Source organism: Parambassis ranga, chromosome 9 (assembly GCF_900634625.1).
Source record: "Parambassis ranga chromosome 9, fParRan2.1, whole genome shotgun sequence".
NCBI classification, from domain to species: Eukaryota; Metazoa; Chordata; class Actinopteri; family Ambassidae; genus Parambassis; species Parambassis ranga.
In genome coordinates, this window is record NC_041030.1 from 15,122,646 (window position 1) to 15,148,577 (window position 25,932).

The following is a 25,932-nucleotide window of genomic DNA, read 5'->3' on the forward strand; positions in this document are numbered from 1 at the left end:
GTCACCTCATGATTGTCACCTCACTGTCTTTTTACAGTGAGGTGACCTGTAAAAAGCCTCCTAAGTCCTTGAGAACGAGGTAAAGGACATCGACACAAAGGCTGATGATGTCCATTTCTGGTTTCACAGAAGTTAACGACTCCAACGGGCCAGCGAATTAGCACCTTACGTGATTGACCTTAACTGATAAGTGTTGTCAATAAAATTTTTTAGGTTGTTTTATCTGTATACATTCTTCAACCTATACTACCTAATCTAGTTGTTTACAATTTGTCATTTTTACAATCTTAAAGGTGAGCTAAGCCTGCCATATATCTCATGCAATTGAGAAATAGGTTACCAAATGTAGGCTTATAGGGTAAGAAGCTGGTTTGACTCATGAAGGGATGTGCTAGATTAACAACAACAGCCAGTGGCAACAGCCCCCTGTCACTTTCTCCCATTTTTCTGCTTGATGATCCAACCCAGTTGATCTCGTTGAACCAAGAAAAGCCCACTGGCTGAATTCTGCTGTTATGTAACAGCCCTCAGGTAATGGCAGCGCCTCTCTGCTCAAGTGGAGAAATCACATCAAGAATGTCAATGTAAGCCCACCATCCATATATAGAAAGCTCTAACCTGTAGCGTGTCAGAAAGTATTACTCTCAAAGCAGTCATTTGCTCTTAAGCTGCTGGATTTTCAATTTGAACACATGAGCCTGCTCCACAGTTGGTTTTCTCTGCCAGAAATCACACTCACATTTTGTACTCTGCACACCTGGTTGTCTTTTTATTGTATTTACATGTGCATAAAAACAAACAAAAAAAAACGTTAAGGCTTCATTCATTCTGGATGAAATATGTGACTCGCCCATCAATACTGAAATAAAGACGATTGAGAGGAAGAGATGTGGACATCGTGGCAGAGGTGATTATTACAAAAAGGTCTAGGTCCGATTCACATAATCTACATCGTCATCTACATACATATATTGCTCTATGATGAATGTGGAATCTCTTACAGCACACTTCTAAATTCATTCTATCAGTCACAGTAACCTAGTTTCCCTATGGGGATTAATTACGTAAGTAATCTTAATCTTAATCTATTCATTTTACAGTAAATGTGATTCACAAGAGGTATCGTTTTCTTTGAAATAATACATACAGTTGCTTTTCATTTAAGAATATAACTAATTTTTAAAGAATGGATTATCTGGTAACAGATGCACAAACATAAGTACAATTTAATAACTTAAAGGTGAAACAGACATCAATGTAAAATTCCCTCATAACCTAAGACAACAAAAAAAGAACCATGCATGTTGGCTCCTATGAATCCTGTACTTAACTTTAGACCCTGACCTTATGTTTGTTTTATAGGCTTATTTGACCCATCTCAGCAGGATAAACCACCAGATGTTCCTTACAGATAAGCAAACAACCGCTGGAAGCTCTTTTAAATCTGCTGCATAGACCTCAGGTTGGGAGACACCTAGAAGACACCAGACGGGAGAACGGTTATCAAATATAAAGTTAGAAAACATACTGTACTGCTGATAAAGTGTTACACTACTCACCTCAAAATCTGTGCCAGTGCATGCCTTGATATCCTCAGGAGTAAGACCCTCCCATACTTCTATCAGAGTCAGGCCTTTTGTCTTATCCACATCAAACACAGCCTGGTACGAAGCAAAAAAAAGAAAAGAAAAGCGGACGATGAGACACAAAAACAAAATGGTGAGTGTGAGTATTTCTGTAATAGATGGGTTTGAGCCCTGTGGTATGTGGTCACAGGGGTCACAGATGAGGATGTGGGAGTCTCAATTATCAACAGGACCTAAAAGAGACAACGACCCTGTAAAAAACATCAGTGTCGCTGGCAGGGGGCCAGAGTACCACTTCAGTGTCATCCCTACACTAGATGACAAAATAGCTGCAATTACTGGTGACACATTCAGGAGAGTGGTCCTCAACTCTCTGAGGCTCAACTACTCCAAAGAAGTGAGCAATTCTATTTTAATTGTTGCACTACTTTTAATATGAAAACACAAAAGAAAAATCAGTGTATCTAAAACAAATCCACCTGACAGTCACCAACAAATCTGCTGCATTTCTGAGGAAATGCTAAAAAAACAGGCACAAACTTCAACATCGGATCATTAATTTCAGACTTGAAAACCAGCGCCTTTCTTTCTTTTAGGATAATGCATCAGCATTAGGTGTAGTGAGACACCTCTTTAATTACCTGGGTTGATAATCATCTTATCACTTGTGCCTGCATGTTTAAAATAGCATTGTGTGTTTTTGGTAAATTAATCTCTTTTATTTGTTATCACACATTTTTTTCTACAGTCAGAGATATATGCATGTGCACTGCGAGGAGCTGTTGCGAACATACACACATACACACTAACAAAGCTGATAATTCTGACTCAAAGCTAACAAGACGAGCTGACGCATTTTAGTGCATACTCATTTTTATAGACAAAACAGAGCGTGCACCTTCTTAAATGAGGTCCCTGGAGGTTTCAACATGTCTGAGGCGAGTTGTGTAAAAGACAATCTCAGATGGAAACTTTTAGAGAAAATAACTATGAGGAGTCCTCCCATATTTGTCAATTGTAGGGAGGACAAAGTGCCACATGTGGACATTTATCTAAAGGAAAACTGAATAATATTCTGTCTTTTGAAGAGAAAAGACAGACAGACTGGAACACACACACACACACCTCTTTGAGCATTCTTTTGTGAGCCACAGTAATTGTTTGCACTCTGTGAGCCGTTTCTGTGTTTACAACATGAGACTGATAACATTTTAAAGTGTAATCTTGTCTCCAACACATTTTGTTTTGGCTTGGACTTTCTTCTTGCTGGGATTCATCTACATTTAGAAAATAATTATCCTCAACACTGTAAATGTCTGTGACGAGTGTCATTTTAGCTTCAGACATGGGAACGTTTTAACCATAAACCTGTGAGTCTGCCTAGATGAGATTTCCATTGATGTATTTATAACCCATCTATATTTCTGGAAGACCATTATGTGGAGTTTCACAAAGTGGTGCATAGATTTTACGAGCTCTGATCTGAGCTATCCCAATTCAGTAAGCCTGGAAAAGCTAAAATAATTCCTAGATTTTGATTGCAGGGAGAATCTGCCAAATGTTGTACTTACTAAATGAGCGCTCACATTATCCCTATTTATGCAAACAATGCAAATATACTTTACAAAGACATGGCCGGGCACAGTCATCCAAGCTGGGCCCCTGTTGCTTCTCTCAGCGGGGACTGACAGGCTAAGCCATAGTCACATCCAGGCAGAGCCTGTCAGGACTCTCAGCTCATTAGACCCATACACACAGTGACAGGGCAGGAGGCAGATATCTCACTCCAATATAGCAAGACAGATGGAATGTCACAAGGAACAAGGGTCTATGGTTAACGCAGACACTGACACGCATCTCTAATTGTGACACGTGTCGCAAGTGATTAGGGGAAATGAAAGATTTGTCAAAATGTGACAGAGGTGGCTGATTTAAATGCAGCACCAGTGCACAGTTTGGCTAGATGCTGTCATTGTCAACACGGAGCTCACAGTTTGACACTGCTATACAATGCACAGGGACAGCACTAAGTACAGGTTAAAACTATTATGCTGATCTTGTTTTTTAATATCAACACCAGTGCAACACAGGCTATTTACAAAGTTGTTTGTAAACCTAAACCTGTTCTATCATCTTTATTCAAAGCCTTCAAAGCCATGGACATCATTATTGATGCAAGTTAGTCATTAAGGTGCTGGTAGTCCTACCTCATGTGTTTATGTGGTTGTTAGAATGTCATGTAGCAACAATAAGCCACCATCTCTGCAGCCAGCTTATTGTTCCAGACAAATGTGAATGTGAAGAACAGAGAAATTAGCATTGACCCTCCGACGCATAAACAAAGGCTTATCCAGTATTCAGACGAAGCATTCCGGCAATTACAACAGGTTGATTCTGAGAGAGATATTCAGGCAAAAGCTCACAGCAGAGTCATAAAAGAATTTCAATTTGGTTGGAATAATAATTGCTGTCATTGGGTATTGCTGTCATTATGGAAAATGCCAAAGGTAATACATTTCTAGGCCCATTATGATGATTGAATAATTCAGGAGTCATTCTGCTTCATCTGTGAATGAATGAGCTTTTTTTCTTTTACTTTATTTTAAGACAGGAAAATAATTCCCTAAATAACTAAATACTAAAGAAAGCTCTTGCCGTGGGGGTAAGGTAGGAAACAACAGCCAGAGCGGTGATGTGATGTATATAAAAACACACATCCTCAATCATTTTAAGCTAACATGGTTGAGAACAGGGCAGCTGTGGTTAAAAGAAATGGCAATATGGTGTATAAAGTGATTCAACCATACAGAGAAGCAGCAGGGACAATGGCCTGAGGCAACAGGTTTCCTGCCACCCTGAGTCCCAAATCATAACGACAACACTTGAATTATGTGTCCCTGCTGGCTATCGAGAGCCAGGGAGGAAGGTCTGTTTGTGAGAATACGCTGCGTACATCAGCATCTGTACAGCGGGTCTGTGTGGAGGGGAAACAATATCTTTTGGCAGGTTTTCCCAGATTCTGCTCTCATTTTAGAAACAAATTGGAGCAGAAATTTGAATCATGTAAGGTTGAAACCAGTGGAGAATACATAATCAGGCTTATTAAGAGTTACTGTTTATCACTTGGTTTTTATACCCTCTTTTTCAACTGCTTGGAGGTGCCACTGCTTGGAGGCTGTAAGTACATTATTATTATGCTTATGACTTTTTTTTAACACACATTTATTTAATGGCTAATGCAGAATTGGTGTGGTGTTGACACATCGCCCTCCAGGTCCTCAGCTGTAGTAAGTGGTAACAGATTTTATTCTTAGCACTTCATCCTGTGTGAGTACTGTAGGCATTTTTGATTGATCAGTGTTTACTGATAATCAGTTAATTGTGATCATTTAAAAAAAGCAAAATAGCAAACTATGTGCTAAAACGATACCACTTTATTAGATGGCTCTAATAACTTGTCATAAACAAGTCAGATTAGACTTGCTTCTAATCCCCCCCCCCTCCCTTTTGTTGGCCTTTTGTTAACTCTGCAGGCAATTTTGCAGGAACGTTCCTTTTAATCCTTTTTTTTTCACCTCGCTTTTTTCAAAATTGACTGAAAAAGAGGATTTGTGCAGTCATCCCCAAATGTCACTACTCTGTTATCAAGATGCGAAAGACATACTTTAATTATACAACAGGTAAGGTTGAGTAGTTGCAGATTCTAATTTAAATAATGCTCTTTAATATATCTTTATACGTCACTAGCTGCCTTCAGTAAACATATTTCGAGCACAGCTATACATGAAAGAAAATATCAGATAATAAAGCAAGTTGTGACTGTTTATTGAGTGTACTAACGAATGAATGTATGCACATTTATTCCACTGTGGGGGTCCTACATTGCCCTAGTGTCACAGTATGTGTTGCTAGTTGGACTATGGGAAACAACAATGAGTATAAAAGTCTTTCAGCGCTCCTTCTATTACAGTATGTGACCTAGCTTTAACATGACAAATGAAACTAGCAAACATGAGAGGGACCCAAATGTCAGTGTCAGAAAATGTCAAGAAAGGAAGCCTGAGGACATATGACTGAGACCGCATTCACACCAGTCTGATCTCATGGATTCAAGGCAATTTTTTTTTGCTAATATAAAAAGGACATACATATTGTGCAGCTGAATATTTCAATAATCAATGTAAGAAAGAGCCAGGGGTGCCAAACTGTGGCCTTTCTGACATTTGTGCAAAGCATAAGTAATTAAAAAGATGTTGCATGTTACCAGAAAATGAAAGAGAGAGGGAAAACAACAGAAGTTGAAATGAAGAAGGCGAGGAGGAGGAGGAGGAGGATGTGGTACCAGTGCTAGCAGGGCGGTAGAAAGAGCTTTAACCTTTATAAATGTTGACAGAAATCTGCTTGCTGAGAAATGTTGTGCAATCACAACAACAGCAAGTCGAGCAGAAAGGATCGAGGGGGGGTTGGGGGGGGACACAGGGCATGTTTTCAATGAAAAAGTCTAAAGGCAGCAACCACCAGAGGGTAAACAGGGACTGGCCAGAGTACACGAGGACACACAAAAACTGCATCAGCACCCAAACTGCATCCTCCTCCTCCTCACTTCTTCCAACTGTGCTTCTTTTTTTTACTTCAAACAGTTTCCGGTCTAAGTATTGTCCCTAACTGTCTTAAAAACATCTGACTGTGTAAAAGATTACCCAACAATGTCCACAGCCTCGTGGACAATCGCATTCTTCTGTCTCCATGAAATTCACTCCCTGAAAATTCTCTCTCTGAAATGGGGCGGGCTTTATGCAATGACTTGCTGCTTGCTTGGTTCATGGATTCTTTGCAGAATTGGACGTTAAATTTTCACTTTTGAAAAACTGACAACAGCCATTTACTGGTATATCTCCTCCACCACCAGCCAATTTGGATGTCTTTTGTTGAGACCAGTCTGGTTGTCGTTTCTCTAATCAGTTATATGTCTATCTCAGTGCATCCAGAGGCAAGTTACACTGCCATGAAAATTAAAAAAAAATATATAACAAAATCAATAACAAGCCTCCCTACAGAAATCAGCAGATTGAATTTGTGTTACATGAATAAATGTAATTTCCATATACCAGTATACCATATACCACTTTACAATATAGATCATAGTACTCAGTTTTGTGCATGCGCTTGCTTTCCAGTATGCATGTGCACACAGTGTGGGAGATGGAAATTAAAGATAAAGGATGTTTGTGACTCATGTTTTTTGGGTTCATGGTCTGTGTGTGTGTGTGTGTGTGTCCTGCTAAATGGCTGGCATTTTCAGGAAACTGACATGTCACTACTCAGCCAGGCATTGCATCTGACATCAATGCAAGTGGACATCAGTTCTAATCTATATAGTGAAACATGCCAGGTGGGAGGATATGTGTCATACAACCAGCATCTGGTGTTTTTTTTCCCATAGATTTCTATTTGGAATCCCTTGTAACATTTCTGGCAGCGTTCATGTAGCAAAGATGAGTAAGCAGCACAAGTTTATGAGTAATGGCTCATCCATTCATGCATGCGTTCATCCAGTACTATGCAAACTTTAGGGATATAATGTAAATAAACAAAAAAGATAAAATTGCACCTTTTCTGTGATGATCCGATCCACACACTGTTTTCCTGTCAATGGCAGTTTGCACTTATCCAGGATCTTGTGTTTTCCTCCCTGAAAGAAAGAAGTAGTTAAAAGATCTGTCACTTCAAATAGTGTTATTATTGGTTTTTTTTCAGGGATGCAGCTGGTTATACACCAGTATCCTACAGCAATAATTCCATGTGAGTGTGTCTCAGTGTCCCTGCCATTTATCTTTAAGGAAAGAAAAAGAAAAAGCACGCATCAAAATGCCTCCAATGCTGCCTGAGAAGTGCACATACATCACCCCCACCGCCCTCTCCATCATGAACAACAACAGGCTTCGGGGCAGTAAATTTATGCTCACCTGCTGCACCATCTGGACTATAGCTGGGCGCCAGACAGAGTCCCATTAGCAAAAAACAGCATGCTTCTGTGAATGCAGAATGTTACTCTGCCCTTGCATCATATCAGCCCGGACTTTCTAAAAGTAAACCAATTCACTTGGATTGCCTACTGCTATTGTCAGAAGCCCTGTGGGGTTATTCATTTCTAGCTGCAACGGTAGGAACTAATCAGCTCTTCCCAAAACACCAAGTCCGATTCTAAACTTGTATTTTAAATAAGCTGAAGACGAACGAACAGGAGACGGTGTGTGCTGAAGCTCATCAGGATGAGCTGGCGCTCTCCAGTAAAGAGGCATTAAGCAACCCATTAACAGAATTATCCTTAATCAGCCATAACACTCACACTCATTGTTGTAGGAAGCACATACAGGGTGTATTGGCGAAGGCTCAAACATTAGAAAGGAAACTGGCAATTTAATTTGACCTGGACACCAGTGAAAAGAAATGCGTCCTTTGGCTTGATTTGTGATGGTCATGTTACAACAAACATGGTAAAAGCATTAAGCTCAAATAACCTCTTGCGTGCATACACACCTTAGCTGAGTGCTCCATGGTGACCACCACCTTGGTTCCAGCACTGGCTACCAAATCCATGGCTCCTCCCATTCCCTTCACCATCTTACCCTGAAGAGAGAAACACATTATAATTAATAATCAGGTATTTCACATTATTTAAAGGCTTGATAAAATAATATGAACAAGTTTTACAATCTAATCAAAACCCAACAAATGTGCTATAAATGTTATCTATACCTCAAACAAAACTACAAAAAGTAAACAAAAGCAGTGATTTAAAGAGGAGGGGGAAAATTTTCTGCTTGGTCAAGATCTCTCAAATACAAATCCCCCATTATTATAAAAATACATAAATGTTTGCAAAGCTGCTTCGAAAAAACACACAACAAGAAACGAAACAGGAAGAAGATCAGAATGGATTTAGAGCACTGCAAATATATAGTGAGGCTGCAGATGTAAACCATGACAAAGGTACCTGGTATGTTGTTTGGTGATGATAAATTGTCCACTCTTAAAGAGTAAAAGAATCATTATTTCTAGTGGCTATAAAAAATATTTTACATTTTGACACAATGGAGCTCACAAAACATAATCTGAGGTGAGAAACTAGGTAAACAAAGCCAGTCCACTATATGACAAGGTGATGGCTTTTGATTGGTTAGAAAGTACTAAGAAGTAGTCATTTATACAGTATAGCAAAAAGCTGTGAAATGATTTTTTATGTTTTCTGAGAGTTGGTCAAATAACACATTTTCCAGTAATTAGTTTTACTGTGCTGTGATGGCATTGACAGCCAGATCTTTAGTCAAGAGCCAATCTTTGGACTGCTAAAGCCTTTGTGTTGAATGCAAACTGAAGAAGTGTCAAGCATGCAGTTCATCCAGATATTCAGAACCAACTGTGCCTTGTTTTTGTTGGAGAAAAACAGAACGACAATTGCAAAGAAATGCAAGAAGCAGAGACGTTGAGCAGAAAAGCATTCTGCACTGAAGCAAGCTGTGGTGTTCACTTTATCTTTCTAATTAGTTGCTAGAATAATATGGTCAAACGAACGGGCTTTAAAACACGCCTGAGTGCTCCTGCCTGGGAAAACCGTGTGCACAAAACATTTGTCACAATTCAGTGAATAAATAAAATAAATAAATGTTTACTTTAATTAGAACTAAAAGAATTATTTTAAAAGTGAGCCAAGGTTTACTTTAAGAAAAAAAGCAATCTGAAGGATCATCACTGCAACCGTTTCGCCAGCCGGGTGAAAAAACTGCCTCCAAGTCCCACATTGTTCCCAGTAAAGAAGATTTCCAAGCCTGACATGCAGATATGGCCACAGGGTGACGGCTGAGTAACTGAATTAAAATCCCATTTCCTCATCAATCATGTGAAGAGCCTGTTTTGCTCTCTGCTCAATAACCAGAGGATATATATGCCAAGCTTGGTGCATCATAAGGATACCGTCTGCCTCTGGGGAGGCCAGCTGTGTAGAGTAGATATCAACTGAGTGTAGAAGGAGGTTTGGGAGTTTGGTAGGGAGGTGGGTTAGAGGAAGTAGGGAAAAGCATAAGCTAATGACACGGAAGAGGCCCATTTAATTGCATACTACAGTATCCAGAGCCCCATTAAAGAACCTATACAGGACCACAATTGACAGTGGTCTGCTATAGGCTATAACTTTTTGCATATCCTTAAAAAATCACTAATATCTAAGTTTTAAAAATGGTATTCATCTGACAATCTTTGAGCATATTCCTTTTCCTATTCAGTACACAGTACCCTTGTCTTCAGATGATACTCCAAAAAAAAACAGTCTCCTTTTTCATATGATCAATGTTAATGCACATTATGACAGTCAGTGTGGCTGGTGCGTATGCAGAGACCTCGGGGGATAACACTGTCTGACCTGATAGCAGCAAGTCGGGATTTACCGCTGCTGTCTGAACAAGACACCTGCTAATGTAGTCAGTAGGCTGTTGTTAATCAAACAGGGGATCTGGTTTGAAATCACAGTTCCAAATCAATACAATTATGAGTGTTTGATGGCAATTATAATCTTGTTTTACTGTGTGGGCAATGTGTTTCCAATAAAAGTTTTATTGGAAATCTGCATGCGCAGATAAAAAGACAGGCTGGATAAAGGTTTTGCAATAACATGATGAATCAGTGGTGCCTGTGTGACTCAGTCAAGCATACAGGATGAGCTTGTGTTTGTCCTTGACTTTGTGGGCACACGATGAAATATGTTGCTAATGCTTGTGACCTTGTTAATATGGAACATTGCTGCAGACAGGTTAGAGACACAGCTTAAAGTGTATTGTATGTGTAGTGACCTATATTGCTAGGAGCATTGGCATTTGCTTGCCTCTGATTTACAGCTTTGCATGTGGTTATCAGAGACAGCTTTGATCTAAGCTGCAGCAAAAACTTATCAAAATGTCTGATGCAGAAAAAAAAAATACATAAAATTAAAGTAGACTCTTTTTAATACTATTACATGCCTTTTCTTATTGGAGGCATCCCAGTCACAGAGGTTGCCATAGCATCTGGCTTTTGACCACCAGAACCTGCACAAAGACCCTCAGACAGAATGAATATTCAGAACAATAACCACTGGGAAGAAATATCCTCTGCCTAGGTTGCCAACAAGAGCTGGGTAATTCAGTCATTTAATTAACAAAGCTTTGATGATATTAACCTTGCTGGTCTGACTGAAGCCCCACAGGTTTTTAATTTCCTCGCCACACTGATTGTGTCCATTTGTGTGCTGTAATCTTAGAAACATAGCAGCAGTAGGACACTTTAAAAACGTAGACACTTTTCATTAGTAGATACACGTAAAAACATGAACGTATCACGTAAGGCATTGCCCTAGGAAGACAGAGATAGTGTATAGATTAAGGTGAATGGTTTTATTGTTGTATACTGGAGATTATCTAATTGGCATCAAATGTGGAAAACAGGTTAAGCACAGTCGGGAATAATCAAAGGCACCTGTATCACACTACACCTAGTAATTATAAGACCTCCTCGCCACATGCTATTTTTCCATCTATATCCATATTGCTTTTATACTGGCTTTTAAATTAATCCTTGCTCCGAGGCAACTATATAGTATCCTACACACATGCTAATTACACAGCTGTTAGAGAAGATGTCAGCGATGAAACATCGATTTATTTAATGGCTATAAAAGGGCCTGATAATGTGGAGGATCTTATGAGGTGATATCACCTGATGCAGAACTTAGATATCCTAAGACTTCTAAAGTCAAAGCTTTGCAACGATGACACTTACACCAACGTGTGAAAGCAGAGACAATGATCCTGTCAGGCTCACTCAACTACCTTTTTTTTTTTCTCCGAGACCCCACTGACACACAGTCAAGGCTTTCCTTTAATAGACCCTTTTATACAGCAGGGGGAAAGCCTTGAACTGCAGTAAAGCTTTAGTGCAATACTTTTATACTGTAAATACCTCCTATTTGTTCAGTAAACTGATCTCTCAAAGGGATTTATTTAGAAGCCAGCTGTTAACTTCCAGGTGAGTCTGATGCTCCAAGAGGCACCAACGCATGGAAAGGGCACCACAGGAAGCATGTAGTTCTATAATTGGGGACAGCAGTGGCGCAGTGGTATAGCAGGGTTGTCCAACAACCGGAAGGTTGGTGGTTCGATTGACAATCACTTCACCCTAGCCTGTGGCGCGCCTTGCTAGTCATTGTATGACACAATTTCCCTCTGGGATTACTAAAGTATCTAAAATAAAATTTTAAAAAAAATATAACTAGCACTGTATTTTGCTTACTAGGCTTAGGGGTTGGTTGCGATTTGTGTGTGTGTGTGTTGCCATGACAACAGAATACAGTTTTCTCATTTGTTTTGCAAGTGTTCACTTTCCAGTCAGTGGCAGAAACACCACAGAAAATGACCCCCTTCACAATCCAAGAGTTCCCACTTACCAACTGGCTTCCTCCCCCCCCCTCCACTTTTCTGACAATCTCCACTGTCTGATACAAATGGCTCTCTATTTAATAACATAGCGACGGACTGCCATAAGCCTTCGTTACCCAGACAACTAATGACAAGAATCAGAGACGGAACTGACAAGAAGACAATGGACACCGTGTTGAAAGTAACTGAAAAACACAACTGTTTACAGTGTGTGTAATCGGTCAGTGCGGCGCAATAACAAATGATATTCAGTCCAGAGAAGCAGGAATACTGTGCAACAAAGCCTGAACGTTCAAAAATGTACACAAGCAGATGGTGAAAGTTTGTACAACAACAAAAAAAAAGCTGCCATCCAGGTGGCTTATATTGATACAACAGGAGAGAAAGAGAAGAAGAAAAAAAAAGTACAATGCTCTTAAGTAGCTCCTTCATTAAAGCAGCCATCGGGCCTTATCATGAGCACTTGAGCTAGTAACTGCATTTTAATGGTAAGCAGCTCCAACTATTGCTGCACTTAAGCTGCAGTTAAGCTGAGCCTCCAGGGGTTTGGAATACATGTCTGATGTAGTAGCTTGTTTTTCTCCGTTTATGGTCAACAGCAACAATCAAACTGAATTCTGTTGTGAAAAATACATTTGAATAAATAAAGTAAGTGCATTTTCATTTGACTCTAAGGCTATTTAAGGCAAAGCCCTTAAGACAGCTTTATAACTATAGACCAAAACTACTCCTCACCAGGATATACTGAAGAAATGTAACAAAAAATAAACACATAATACATAAATAAGTTATATAAATTATTCTTAAGATGCTAATTTACATATTTCTTAGTATGGGTCTCATTTTGGAAATCTATTTTTGCTGCCCTTTGGAAACCCTTATTAAGGCGCCTAATATGACAGGAAACATCAGCTTGTGCCTCTCCTGTGAACACCGACTGCCCCCTACATTTGGGACAACTCGATAAATCTCCAGCAGCGAAGTGATAAAAATCCAAATCCACACCAAATCCACCAAAGCACCACCCTTTATTCTATTACCCCTTTCTCTCCATCTATTGTTTTTCCAGATGTTTCAGGCTGAATGGAGATGTAAAAGCATTTCAAAGCCCTCAACTGGAAAATGTTCATCTGCATTTTGCATATTAAAAGCATTCAAAATCGACATAATCATGCTGAGAGTACTGCCTCCCAAACTCCTACGTAAAACATTTCCAATTTCACGCTATGCACCCATCTTTAGATAGTGAATAATTTTCATTATCACAGAAGGTGGGAAATGTAATTCTCTTCATCCATCCTTTCAAAAGAGGGGATAATGAAGATTGAAGCGTAGGTGAGGACAGAGGTATGTGTGCCAGTGTTGCTGCATTATATTTTTCAGTTGAGCCTATCCTACACTGGAATGACCACACACCAAGATGAACTCTCTGCTTGTGAACAGCTCCGCCGCGGGGCTTCAATATCTGCATAACATGCCTAATCAAGCGCTGGTTAATTGGCAATTACTATGGACAAACATGTACAAGTGGAGAGGTAGAATGAAAATAAATTGACTTGCTCAACTTTAACAGCAATATTCTTGTGCACCAAACGGCTTTAGGTGTCTTATATAACAATCATGTTTAATTACGAAAGCTTTTTTCCCCCCATTGTATGTGCATGTAGCTGTATCCACATGCTTGATTAAAGAAGATGTGCATATACGAGGATGTAGAGGCTGAAACATGTTGAACGAATACTTCAAGCAGAAAACAGCTGTGCGCCGGGGGGGGGGGGGGGGATTGTGGTTGAGCCCTCCCACATTACCAAGAGGCTTTTAATGGGTTCTTGACCTTAATAATCACTGAGGAGGACTGGGGCAACTGTGGTCGTAGGACCAATTGACCTGATAAAATCTAGTAATATTGTCAGCCGCCTATTATACCATTGCACACCCCCTCTCCATTCACTCCCCTGATGAGCACATCCCTGTTGGTTGTACAACAACTAAGGCTGTACTTGTGTAACGTCTCCTTTTGTAGAGAAAATCAAGAGGCCCACATATATGAAATAATCAAGTAATTATAATGCCATAAACTGCCATAAACACCAAACAATGAAATTACAACTTTTTCCCCTTATAAATGCATTTTTCACATCTTCTTTAAAGATACATTCGACTTTTTGAAGTGATTAAATCCAAATCCACCAAAGCACCACCCTTTATTCTATTACCCCTTTCTCTCCATCTATTGTTTTTTCCAGATGTTGAGAGCTTATGTGGTGTTAAAACCTCACAGTTAGAGCAGAAAGTGTGAATTCAGAAAAAAAGAGTAATGGATGGTGTGGCATCAAAACAAAACTTACTGGGATCATCCAGTTGGCTAGATCTCCATATTTTGACACCTGCATGGCTCCCAGCATTGTCAGGTTGATGTGACCCCTGAAGAGAATGACAATGACAGAGGAAGACAGCTGTCAACTTCAGGATCAGTTCAACTCATGAACTCTCCAGTCCACTCATCAGAAATAAAATAATAAAAATACATGTAGTATGGGTACAATATTTACATTTAGTTTTCTTGACAAGACAACTGAAACACAGACTCAATAAGTTACAGATGGGATCAAAATCTCATATAATTATTCATGGTCTGCACCAGATACAGTGATTTCACATCTTATTCTGTGGACAGGCTAGTTAGTTCACCACTCTGTTACTGAGTCGAGTTTATCAGGGAGGTAAGGGTTTCAAAGTTTAAATGTAACGTGGGGACAAGCTGTGTGCAGGATGCAGAGTGTGAGGCTGCACACAGACACACACAAAGATAAAAAAGCATGCCTTAATTGTGTTCACACAACAGCAGACAAGTTCACACATGCACACAAATTCTGTATTTGGTTCCCGCCAGCATGACTGGACACCACTATTTATGAGCACTAATGAATTTCTACTGGGTGGACAAACAGAACTGATGCTGCAGGGAGTGCGGGTGGCCAATCTCTGTCATCTGGTGAATCAATAAGAAGCAGAGACCTTGGGAACGTTGGCAAGTCTGGCTGTCTAGCTGCACTGGTGACAGTAGCTATTTGTTAACATACAGCATTACAAACTGTTGTTTTGTCCCGTGGGTAAATCCTGCTTAATTGTTATAGTGGCTTGAAGAAAAACTGGTGATTTAAGGAGAAGTTGATCCGAAAAACTCTAAAAGTTTTGTAGTTGTGGACTGCAGTCCACAGAGGTGACTCATGGTATTATGAAAATTATTTTCAACAAGGGAGTCCAGAAATGTCAGGCATATCTAACTTTCAGTCTGCAAATAAACTTTCAAAGCTCATGTGTTACAGCCTTACCCTCTGATCATAGCAAATGACTCATCACTGGAGAAATAGGAAGCCCCGGGGAGCACAGTGACAGTCTCCTTCCCTGAGTAACAGGACACAAAATAGAATTCAGCAACACATCTTAATGTTGGAAAACACACCATTTTATCTATGAACTTCACAGTAATAAAGATAGACCGGTGTTTACACAGCTTTACATTTTTTATATGTACATAAATATATCATTGGTGTGTATTGATTCAGATATCCCCTCACCAGCATTAATCAGGTCAGCATCCACTGCCTCCTCTGTGGGGTAAGGCCCCTGTGCAATAAGAAATGAAGATAAGAATGTGCACACAGATGGGCAGCCACACAGACACTCACACATGTCACTCAGTCTGACTGGTCATGATCTTTCAAGGGGGGGAGACAGACACAGTCACATTCCTTTGATTAGATGAGACATTGATTTTCTCTGTGTTCAACAAAGGGAGCAATCATTTTGGATGAAGAAGAGAGGAGAGGAGAAGAGATGGGAGCTCACTGCCTCAATAAAACTGGCACTTATAATTAAAAGAAAGTTTGACAAATAAGGAATTAGCATATTCGCCTACATTCTCCTGTCAACTCAACTGTTTGGGCAGTCATTCTATTGCAACAGCAGCTGCAGCAGCCTTTTTAAAAGACTCAGCCAGCGAATAATGATTGTAAGAAACAGAAAAAAAATGGAACAGAAAGTGTCAAACTGCCACAATCTGCTACATACAGTAACAAAACCAGCACATTTCAAATGAGTGCCCCAACTAGTAATGATACTCATGAATGGTCGTTTATTCTGCCACGTGCTCTGAGACATATGAAACTGTTTACTGCACCTTCAAATGACAGCCTAGGCAAAGAACAGGAAATTATGCAGCTCATTAAGTTGTTCAATATTCATGGGTAAATAAGTCTTATTGGCTCTGAGTGTCTTACCAGTCCCAAAATTCCATTTTCACTTTGGAGGTGTACGGTGATGTCTGGTTTGATAAAGTTGCTAGCCAGCATGGGGATACCAATACCAAGGTTAGCTGATTGGTTCTTAGTTAAGGGTTAATCATTAAATTGATGAACCGCTGTAAGTCCAGCACTCCCCAATATCCCCTGGCCTCCAAATATATCACATTGAATTACTGTATAAAAAGGAAAGTCAAAAAAATCACTGAGTTTTTAATCACAGATCAGCCACTCCAACGTTTCACGAGGAAGGACAGAAGCCATCAGAAAAGTATCTGCATAATTTGCTTCTGCAATCAACTGGTGCAAAGGCTACAATTATTCATTATGCATGTTGAAAATGATGGAAGCCAAGGTGCTTTTTTTCGGTCTGGTTTTACTTGTGGTAATTAAAGGGAAGCACTTAGAGAACCCATTAATATGATTTTCTGATTTGCATGTACTTCTGTCAAAGGATACCATACATCCCATCCTCGAACTCCAGAGCAGCCCTGCGAATGATCCGTTCACGAACAATGTCTGCATCCTTCTTTGGTTTGGGATTCTCCTCCTGTGATTTCTTAACTGTACGTTTCTGGAAACATAAAACAAACAATATAAACATATGAAGGACACATATAGATAAAAAAAGGTCCGAAAGGGATCAACTATTGTTACAGGATTAATCACTTACCGATTCTCATAATTCACTGATAATTAACAGTAATCTAATAAAACTTCAGTTTTTCTGACATAATCTGCAGATTAAAAACCTATCATCCAGCTCTGAGTTCTTGTTTTTGTACCTCAATCCTTTTTTCGTAGCCTGGTCCCTGTACCACCCTGTGTATATAGATGCTGGGTATGTGGATGTCCTCTTCAGCGAAAGTCCCAACATCCACCACCTCCTCCACCTACACAGAGACACAGAATGATGAGCTCCATCTTCATCTGCAAAATGCCCTGCGATCCCTGAGATTAAAGTTCAGATAGGGAAACCGTGCACTGATGGAATTACACTACCAGAAAATAACCTCTGCCTACCCAGTTATAAGGTTCAACAGGTTAACTGATGAAAGATTCCAGCAGATGCTGTGCCACTCTGCAGGCCAATCTCAAGGCTCTGATTTCTCGGTTATTCTGTATATTTTAATAAACACAGCAGGCTTGTCAAATTTAATATCAAAAGCTAAACTGAGCGACAAAACATCAGTGGTGATGGTGATATTTTGCCTCCAAATATGGCTGCACAGGTTTCTGACACTGCTGTGCTGTGGCAGAGTGGGTAAATATTTGTTGAAGATGCTGCAGCATCTATTCTTTTAGCAGCTCCGCTGAGTCTGGTGGAAGCTGTCTGTGTACTCTGAACCAACCTTGGGTAACTGAAAACAGAACAGGGACATTTGACACAACAAACCCAGGGGATGTAGCTTGATCCCGGTATCAAAAGCAATAGATAGCTGAGGTGCATGGAGATGCTGAGATTGTCTTGGTGTTGGGAGGACCTCCAATGAACGAAAAGGCTTTTTCTCTTCCTTATGAAGGGATACAATCTTCATTTACATATTCTTTTAATTAAAAGCTTTGTGAAGCTAAAGAAGTTGTACCTAAATGTATCCGTATAATGCCTGGTAGTGTAATAAGCAGGGTGTATGTCTCTTAGATGTATATTCCTAAGACAGAAGTGCACCACCTTCTAACAGCAGCAGAAGTGTGCATAAAGGATTAATTCTGTCTGACTAACAAGGCGCAGACAGAAATGGCTATTGATTTAAGTCAAGTTGGGTCAACAGATTGGGATAGACATCCCACAATGAACACACCTGTGTCCTTCTCCTTAGTCAACATCATGATCTTCTTTAAACAGGGCCTACAGCCACCCTTTATACAGGTGTTTTGGGGTAGGCGTAGAGCATGTTTTGGCTCCATTACCTCCTGCTGCTTATGTTCAGTCTGCTTAAAAGGTCATATAATTCAAATGTCCTATTCATATTTACAATAGGCTGCACCATTAAACCCAACAGTCTCTGACATTTTGAGTCAATAGCAGCATCAAACTAAGCTAAGGGAGAGGATCAACAGTAAGATTTCTTCAAAGAACCGTTTTTCCTTTAAACAGATGAGACATAAAGGGTGAGAGGGAGCAATTTCATCTACCTGGAGATTCTTTGAGGAGGGAAGAGAGTTAAAATCATCAAATTTTAAAGAGAGAGAGGGGGGGGGGGGGGGGCTGGGGTTATCATCACATCTCTGGGGACCAAAGGGGGGACTTAACCATAACAACATAATTCTCGCCCTCCCTTCTACTTTTCTTTGCTCCACTCTCATGTAGTTTCAAGTGTAACCTACTTCTTCCATTTACATGAGGGGCAAGCAGCCGTTCCGAACAAATTGAATTGAATCTCTCCTTATCTCTACTTCCTCCCTCAGCACTCAGCACTGACTGAGAGGAGTCAATGGCTAAGAGTGGATCCCATCTTAGTGTTGTCATGGATACACAGGCTTTGGTCTCTCGTGAGCTTTGGGCCACTCAGGACCATGAAGTGATTTTAGACTCCTTTTTATTTCTCTTAGTCGTTTTATGGTAAATCTCTGATGCTTCACGGTGAAAAATGAGGCCATGCAAGATGAGATTGGTAGCATGAGAGCAATGATAGAGCAGTCCCACACAGTCACCCACGTCTTTCTCTGGGGGCTTGATCTGTCTTTTGTGAGAATGATGATTTCCACAGAAAAATCATCAAGCACAACTGAGCTCATCACTGAGCTCATCACACTGTAAAACAGGAATAAAATAAGGAAGAACTGGGGGGGAAAGGAAGTACAGAAATTATTTGGTGGCATGATTTTCATGGTTTTAAAGGGAAACAGATTTAATTTACAGTGGTATGCTTAATTTTGTCATTTCAAGTCTTCCAAAACATACACACACACACGAAAAAACAAGAAATCATGCACACCTCAGAGCTGAGTTTCTCTATCTCTCTCACACACACATGTGCAAACAAATCATGTATTCAGCTCTGTTTTCAATTAGCCTTCCAAAGCTAAGTCACAGCACAATGACAGCTCATACAATTTAAATGTGCTGTGTACATAAAAAAGCCTCTCTTCCTTTCATGTGATGTATCCCGGCTGCACTGGTGCTCAGATGTAGTTCAGACAGGATGTTGAGCGGACGAGGACGGATAAAGCGTTAAAATGAAATAATAAACAAAACCGCAGACGCAAATGAGCAGGTGTGTGGAGCAAGCAAACAGCCATAGGCATGGACATTGATATTCCAGTATCTGTAGAACGATTTTCACATCAATGAGAGAAGAGCGAGGCATAAAGTGAGCTGGCAGAGGGATAGAGGGAATCAAAGTGCCCTCTGGGGACACGGCAAGCTTTGTTTTTCAAGAGTTTGTGCGTTTTTTTTTTTTTAGGCTGTGTGAGCTTTGTCAAATCTTGTTAACCTCAAACTCATTAGTTCACAATGCTACCAAATTCCTAGAATAAACCACCACCCGGAGTGCCGCATACAGTGTTCCCTCTACGATTATTAAACAATGCATGTGATTATCACATGTTTGCTCACCCAAAATAAATTGAGCAGTGTTGCACAATTTCTGACAAGTGTCTGGAAAAAAAACTGAACAGAACACATGCTGTGATTGACACATGCTATGAAAGCTTACTTACAGAGAGAGGGCATAGACCAAATGCTCTCTCACTCGTGCTAATCACAATCCTGTTGACCAACTGGCCTAGTTCCCAATCACTACATTAACAAGCAGGAGCAGTCAATTTAAATGATGTGCCTAGTGTAATTCTCCCTGGTCCTAAAAGATATTAGCTAAGGGCTCCTAGAGGCTATAATATTCATTACACCCGCTATTACCAAGTCAATAGGCTGAATGAATGTAGGGCAGGGATAATTTTAACAGTGTAAAAACCCTTCCATATGATGAGTGTCTAACTGTGAAATTTGTCCTAAGGTTTTAGCCAAAAGAACATTCGGTTTTTGGAGTCATCATCATCATAAAACCCCAAAATAAATACGATTATTTATCTTTAGTATACTGTACACAAAAAAATCTGATTTTAAGTCTAACCAAGGAGTCATTTGTCAGCTGTACCTTTACTGAAAGTTTAGGGAATGACTTCTACACGCCTAAAACCCTGATGAATATATAACATTTATGAATCTTTAAAAACAGAAAAATGGCGTTTTTCTAATCTCAGTTATTAAGAGTCTGTCAAAGACTCAGTTGAAAGAGCTTAAATTCAACCATTTTTGTATTTTTGTTTGGGTGCACACTAAAATGCAACAGTCAAGAGGTCAGAAGAAAGAGATAATGCGGCTACAGGCAACAGGGCACAAGGATGGCAGCAACACCACTCTCATTACTGCGTCTATTTATAGCCTCTCCATCTTCCTCCTATTGTGTACGCGTGTGTGTTTGTGTGGGCACTTGGCCATGCTCTGTTGCCACGTTCAGGGGCTCAGCTCTGGCTCTATCCTCTAACCCAGAATACTGACATCACCAGCAATCTGTTTCCTCTCAGTGGAAGCTTGCCTCGCCTATGACAGCCCTTACGGTATCCAGAAAATGGGAGACGGCCAGGCGATGCAAACCCTGACGGCATCACAGAAACTAAAAATACTATTTTTCGATACACACCAAAGCACCCTCTAGGATAAGCATTTTAAAATGGACATCTCCAGTCACAGCGCAAATGGCAATGTTTACATTTCAAAGAACACATAAGCTGCCATTCAGTGTGCTTCAGTTTCAGAAGATAGTCAGTACTGAGAAAACTGTGAAGTGTGAAGAGTCTGACATTCAGCCTGTGCATATGTTCAGCGAATTTATTTTCCCCCTTCTGCTCGCTTCAATATTTCTTTTACATTCACCGTCACATTTTCAGCTCCTCTGTTGCACCAGTCCTACAGTGATCTACAGCTGGTTTTTAAACCTTAGCCCCCCTAAACCTACTCCTAGACACAGTTCATTGCCAGCCTAAGTGATGGATAGTTCCATTTAAGATGCATTAGCAACATCTGTTGGCGATGTAAATAGGCAAATACTGTAGGCTGTAAGGGAATAGTCAGTCTCAATGTTTGAATTAAAAAGGTCAGATGTGGGCTACTGAAAGGACGCAGACATTCAGTCACCTACATTAAGCTGTTATTGTTAAATTGTTAAATGTGAATTTTATGTGGCAAATATCTTCAAGTATATAAGGAGTAAATGAAAACTCACTCATTTTATTTCATCGTATTGCCGAGCTTTACTTGATGCACTTCTTTTATGAGCTCTCATCTTAGTGTTATATTCTTCTTTGAAGGCATCTATAAATTAATTATATCATGTGTCGCTATCAAGATCCAACTCATGAATTGATCACAGCATTTGAAATGTTAAACGCACTTATGTACACTTATATGACCACCATAGTGGTACTCAAAGTGATTTGCAATGCATTCAACCATTCACACACACACGCACACACACACACACCTCCAATAGATGTGTCAGTGCAATAATAACCACTCTGATGTGATGAAGATTTTCTTCCTTTGCATGCAGATACTGTTTTTTTGGTGGGGGAAATGACGGCCAAGGCTTTTATACCCATCTGCCCATTGATATTGCAGCAAATTACTTTGGTCACAGCCCAGCAATTGCAACCATTTGTACTTGAAAGGATTCAGATTGAAGTCAAAACCGTGTCACATACTACATTTTCTTTTTTCGTATACGACGTAACATTTCTGAACACAACGGCGCCCACCACATCCCTCCCGACAAGTTATGCAAAACAGTAATAGAAAGAGTGCATTGCACATTTTATGCACATAACAGTTAATTCATAAAGCTCTTTGGGGAGGAAAAGATGGGGAAAATGATGGGGTTCACTAACCACTTGCCAACAGTAGCTTGAATAATAAGAGTTAGTGAGGGGCATGAGTCAAGAACAAGCCCTGAAAACTCAACAAAGCATATTAAGTGATGTAAAATAGCATGGAAATAGTGGCCTGACTATAAAAGACAGCGGTTTAAGATAACACTTATCACTCCAAGGAAAAACAAAAGACTTCAAGTTCAAGACTGTTCCATGGTAGGAAATATGTTGTTTTTGTTGTTAAGCTCTTCTGTTTAAGCCCTGAGTAAGGACTGCTATTTTTATTTCAACACAAATACAAATGTGGGAGGCTGCTGCAGAAGCCCCTGAGGATGGAGGTCATTTATATCCAATTAGACCTCTCGCCTGGTTAAAAGAATAACACTCTTAAAAATGCATTTGTTCCATTCATGCACGACTGGTTTGTTGTGTGAGCATGCCAAAACACCCACACCACTACATTACAATGCTACAATAATACAGTTATGTCATTTGCTGTGACTGATGTACGAACAACAGCACGAACCACTGCTTTATTTCAGCCTCTGGTGCATTGTAACCCACAATGCACTGGGGGATTTAACTCTACCTGCGATAAGGGAGTAACTGGACCAGCTGGATACCGTCGAACATTGAACAACTGAATAGCAAGGTTGGGTTGCCTAGCAACCGTGGCAGGAGCCAGTGATGATCTGGCAATTTTCTTTTGTGAATTTCGCTTTTGTTATCTCACTTTCTGACACCCTTCCCATCTCTTAGAGTTTAAATACAGGAGAAAGTAGATAATTGAAACTGGGATGAAGACAACAATAGTCTGTCAACACACAATTGTTTTACAGAATGGAGCACTAATGCAGGGGTTATCATAGTGTAATGTATAGCACATATAGAATACATATCAATTTATTTTGAAGTAGGTGTTTTTATATAGCACCTATGGAGCATGAAATGGAGTTGAATGGCAAAAACTACAGGGCTACTAATGCATGCCATCACCAAGAAGTGCCAATAGTGTCTTATAGTTTAGTAATTTTGTGTCCAAATATTTTAGGCTTTTACTAAAAAGCCACAGAGTGAAGCATCTCGGGGAGGTTAAGAATTCAAGCACAGGTAATTCAAGCATCCATTAGAGAGGAGTGGGTTGGCTAAACATAACTTTATTCAAGTAGTTAATGGGCATCAGCTTTTGCCTTTTGTGAAGGGGAAACCATTATCTGAGACACTCTAAATCTAATAAAAACAAGTGACCAGCATCCTATTATTAACAATATTTGTTTGATGTTTTTGTCATCACTACCTTGAGAGTAATTACAACTGCACTTTAGTTTAGTTACTACCCCTTAAGACTTAAGAGAAAGAGGAATGATTCCACTCCCAGAACAGTCGGGTCCCTGACACAGTGTCCTGACTTTTCTTGCCCTTTGATACCATTTAATTGCTTTGCTCCCGAACAGTTTGAGCATACATCCTAAAGAGATTAACTCTGGTCCAGCAGAAGAGAAACACGACCAAGCTTTTCGCACACTGGCTTGAGCTGCCAAGCTGGGCTGCAAGTTAAATGAAAAGCTTCACCCTGTCTGTTGCTTAAATCCTGAGCCAACCAGTACACCAAGACAGCCGGGTCAATATTGACCACCAGATTTATGACAGGGTGTGAGCGGAATCCTAAAGACACATTTATTTTCAGAGGGACGGTAATTGCTTGGGTATCTGAGATAAAAGGGTCTTAATGGGTGTTAGGATTGCTTTACAGTCACCAATAACTAGTCATAGAGTGTTAATATGTTACCTGCCCTGTCATAAGGAAGGCACCATAAAAATAGCAGATGGAAGATAAATAATCATCAGGATGATAAGACAAAGTGTTCAGAGAGCATAATGGGATTCCAGGTGCTGAAATGCACACTTGATAAACAGTCATAAACCACACCTGAAATAGCATTTGATTTTTAAATAGACATTTCTATATGTATCAATGAGGCTCCAATGTGTCATCATAGTTTTAAAAATTCAGTTTTTCATCTGACAAATTAAACTAAAAGCTCCACTGCTGAGAAGCATTAAGTAGATATGTGCATGACAGTGGAGTCTGGTTATTCGAACACAACATGAAATGTAAATATCTCCAAAAAGACTAGGCTGAAACTGGCAGCTGTTTGACGCGGTCTGATTTTTCTGCTGGCAGGGAACATCAAACTACATGTAAAGCCAATTTAATAAGTTCTGATACAGAGACAGAGCTCCTCTTTCCTAAAATAAGATGATTTGTGTCAGACTGGAGAACGTGTTTTGGGTTAGGTTAATTGATTGGCATGTCTTAATTCCTTTTATAAATAGGGCATTTAAAATAACATTTCTTAAGGCTACACACATACTACTTGTCAAGTACTTCTTTGAAAACAAGTATACACTATGTCCCTGCTTAAAAGTCAAGCCATCTTTTTAGTTCTCAGTCTGAGGCTGTTTGTGTTCATAACGTGTCTCAAACCTTGTTAAGTTGCATCAGGTGCATCCTGGGAGTTATTAATATTGTGGGATCTAAAGCCTCCTGACAATGTTAGCTTTCCTATTTTGGAAGTTGAAATACCACAAAAACAATCCTAAAAATGCACCAGGCTACTGGAAAGAGCACATTTCCATTTGTCAGGCAAATGCAACCCAGATCTGAAATCCCTTTAAACAACTTCTCCTTCCTGTCTGAAATAAATTATTAAAAGCAGACCAATTATACCTGCATCTCACGTGAACACTGTGGCTCACACTACATCACAGCCATAGCAGATGTCGCTCGATTAGGTTAGATGCCAAACAGCTGAAATAAGGAGGATTGATTAAGTTATTAATGTGTTCTACTTACCCCTATTAAAGAAACTTTTGTGATCAATTGTCCATAAAGCCTCCATAAAGGCTCCATGGTGACAAAATTTACTTTCTCCATTTGGTCCCAGACATTTCTAATCAACAGCAGATTAAATCTCTCAGGTCCAGCGACCAGAGAATAATTGAAAAGCTGCTTTGTGAAAATCCTGATAAGATTTACGAGGGACCCTTTGCTACAGATTTATTTTCAGAAAACGCCTGTGTTTTATGGTTTTCACACGCACTGTGTTTCTTCCTGCTGCTCTCTGAATCAAATCGAGTCTATATGGGAGGTGTGAAGCTGTTTGTGTGTTGGAGAGACAGAGAAGGAGACACACACACACCCAGACACACAGAGAAGGCAGAGATGGGCGATCACATTTCTAAAATGTCAAATGCTAGACAGGTGGGTAACCAGACGGATATAATAAAACAATGTTACAGAAAGAGCAGAAATAGACAGATACACTCAATTTAGGGTCACCTGAATGGATTCTAAGATCATATAAACTGTAATCTATTACATTTAAAAGAGCTGAGAAGAATATAAACCACAGGCCACGAAAGATGGTGCAAACAAATTAGTAACCATTTCAGCAAAAGAGTGTATAGTGATATACTGAAAAATACTGTATGCACAGTCCACTCTTACACTGCAGATGAAGGTGTAAATAAGTTCAAGGAATTCAAGGATGCTGCAAACTGTTTTTTTATGTTATCTGTCTGTGTGTTATCAACCATCTGTTGTTGTGTTTGAGTGTTGATTTTCATATTTTTGCCAAGAGGCCCCATTTCAGCTGTGAGCTCAGAACAGTTAAATTCCTAGAAAATGAAAATCTACATAAT

General features: G+C 39.8%; 1 protein-coding gene across 1 annotated transcript in view; it reads right to left on the reverse strand.

Moving 5' to 3' along the window:
- Nucleotides 1-740: 740 nt before the first annotated feature.
- The window catches only part of oxct1a (3-oxoacid CoA transferase 1a), a 30,777-nt gene continuing 5,585 nt past the window's right edge, over nt 741-25,932 (reverse strand). Inside the window, exons 8-17 of the mRNA XM_028414974.1 lie at nt 17,142-17,249; nt 16,816-16,930; nt 16,336-16,430; nt 15,634-15,682; nt 15,388-15,460; nt 14,401-14,476; nt 8,127-8,216; nt 7,198-7,278; nt 1,560-1,661; nt 741-1,474 (exon numbers count right to left, since the gene is read on the reverse strand). Of these exons, the coding sequence (XP_028270775.1) occupies nt 1,439-1,474; nt 1,560-1,661; nt 7,198-7,278; nt 8,127-8,216; nt 14,401-14,476; nt 15,388-15,460; nt 15,634-15,682; nt 16,336-16,430; nt 16,816-16,930; nt 17,142-17,249 (825 nt within the window). The 3' untranslated portion in view covers nt 741-1,438. The remainder of the gene's footprint in view (nt 1,475-1,559; nt 1,662-7,197; nt 7,279-8,126; nt 8,217-14,400; nt 14,477-15,387; nt 15,461-15,633; nt 15,683-16,335; nt 16,431-16,815; nt 16,931-17,141; nt 17,250-25,932) is intronic.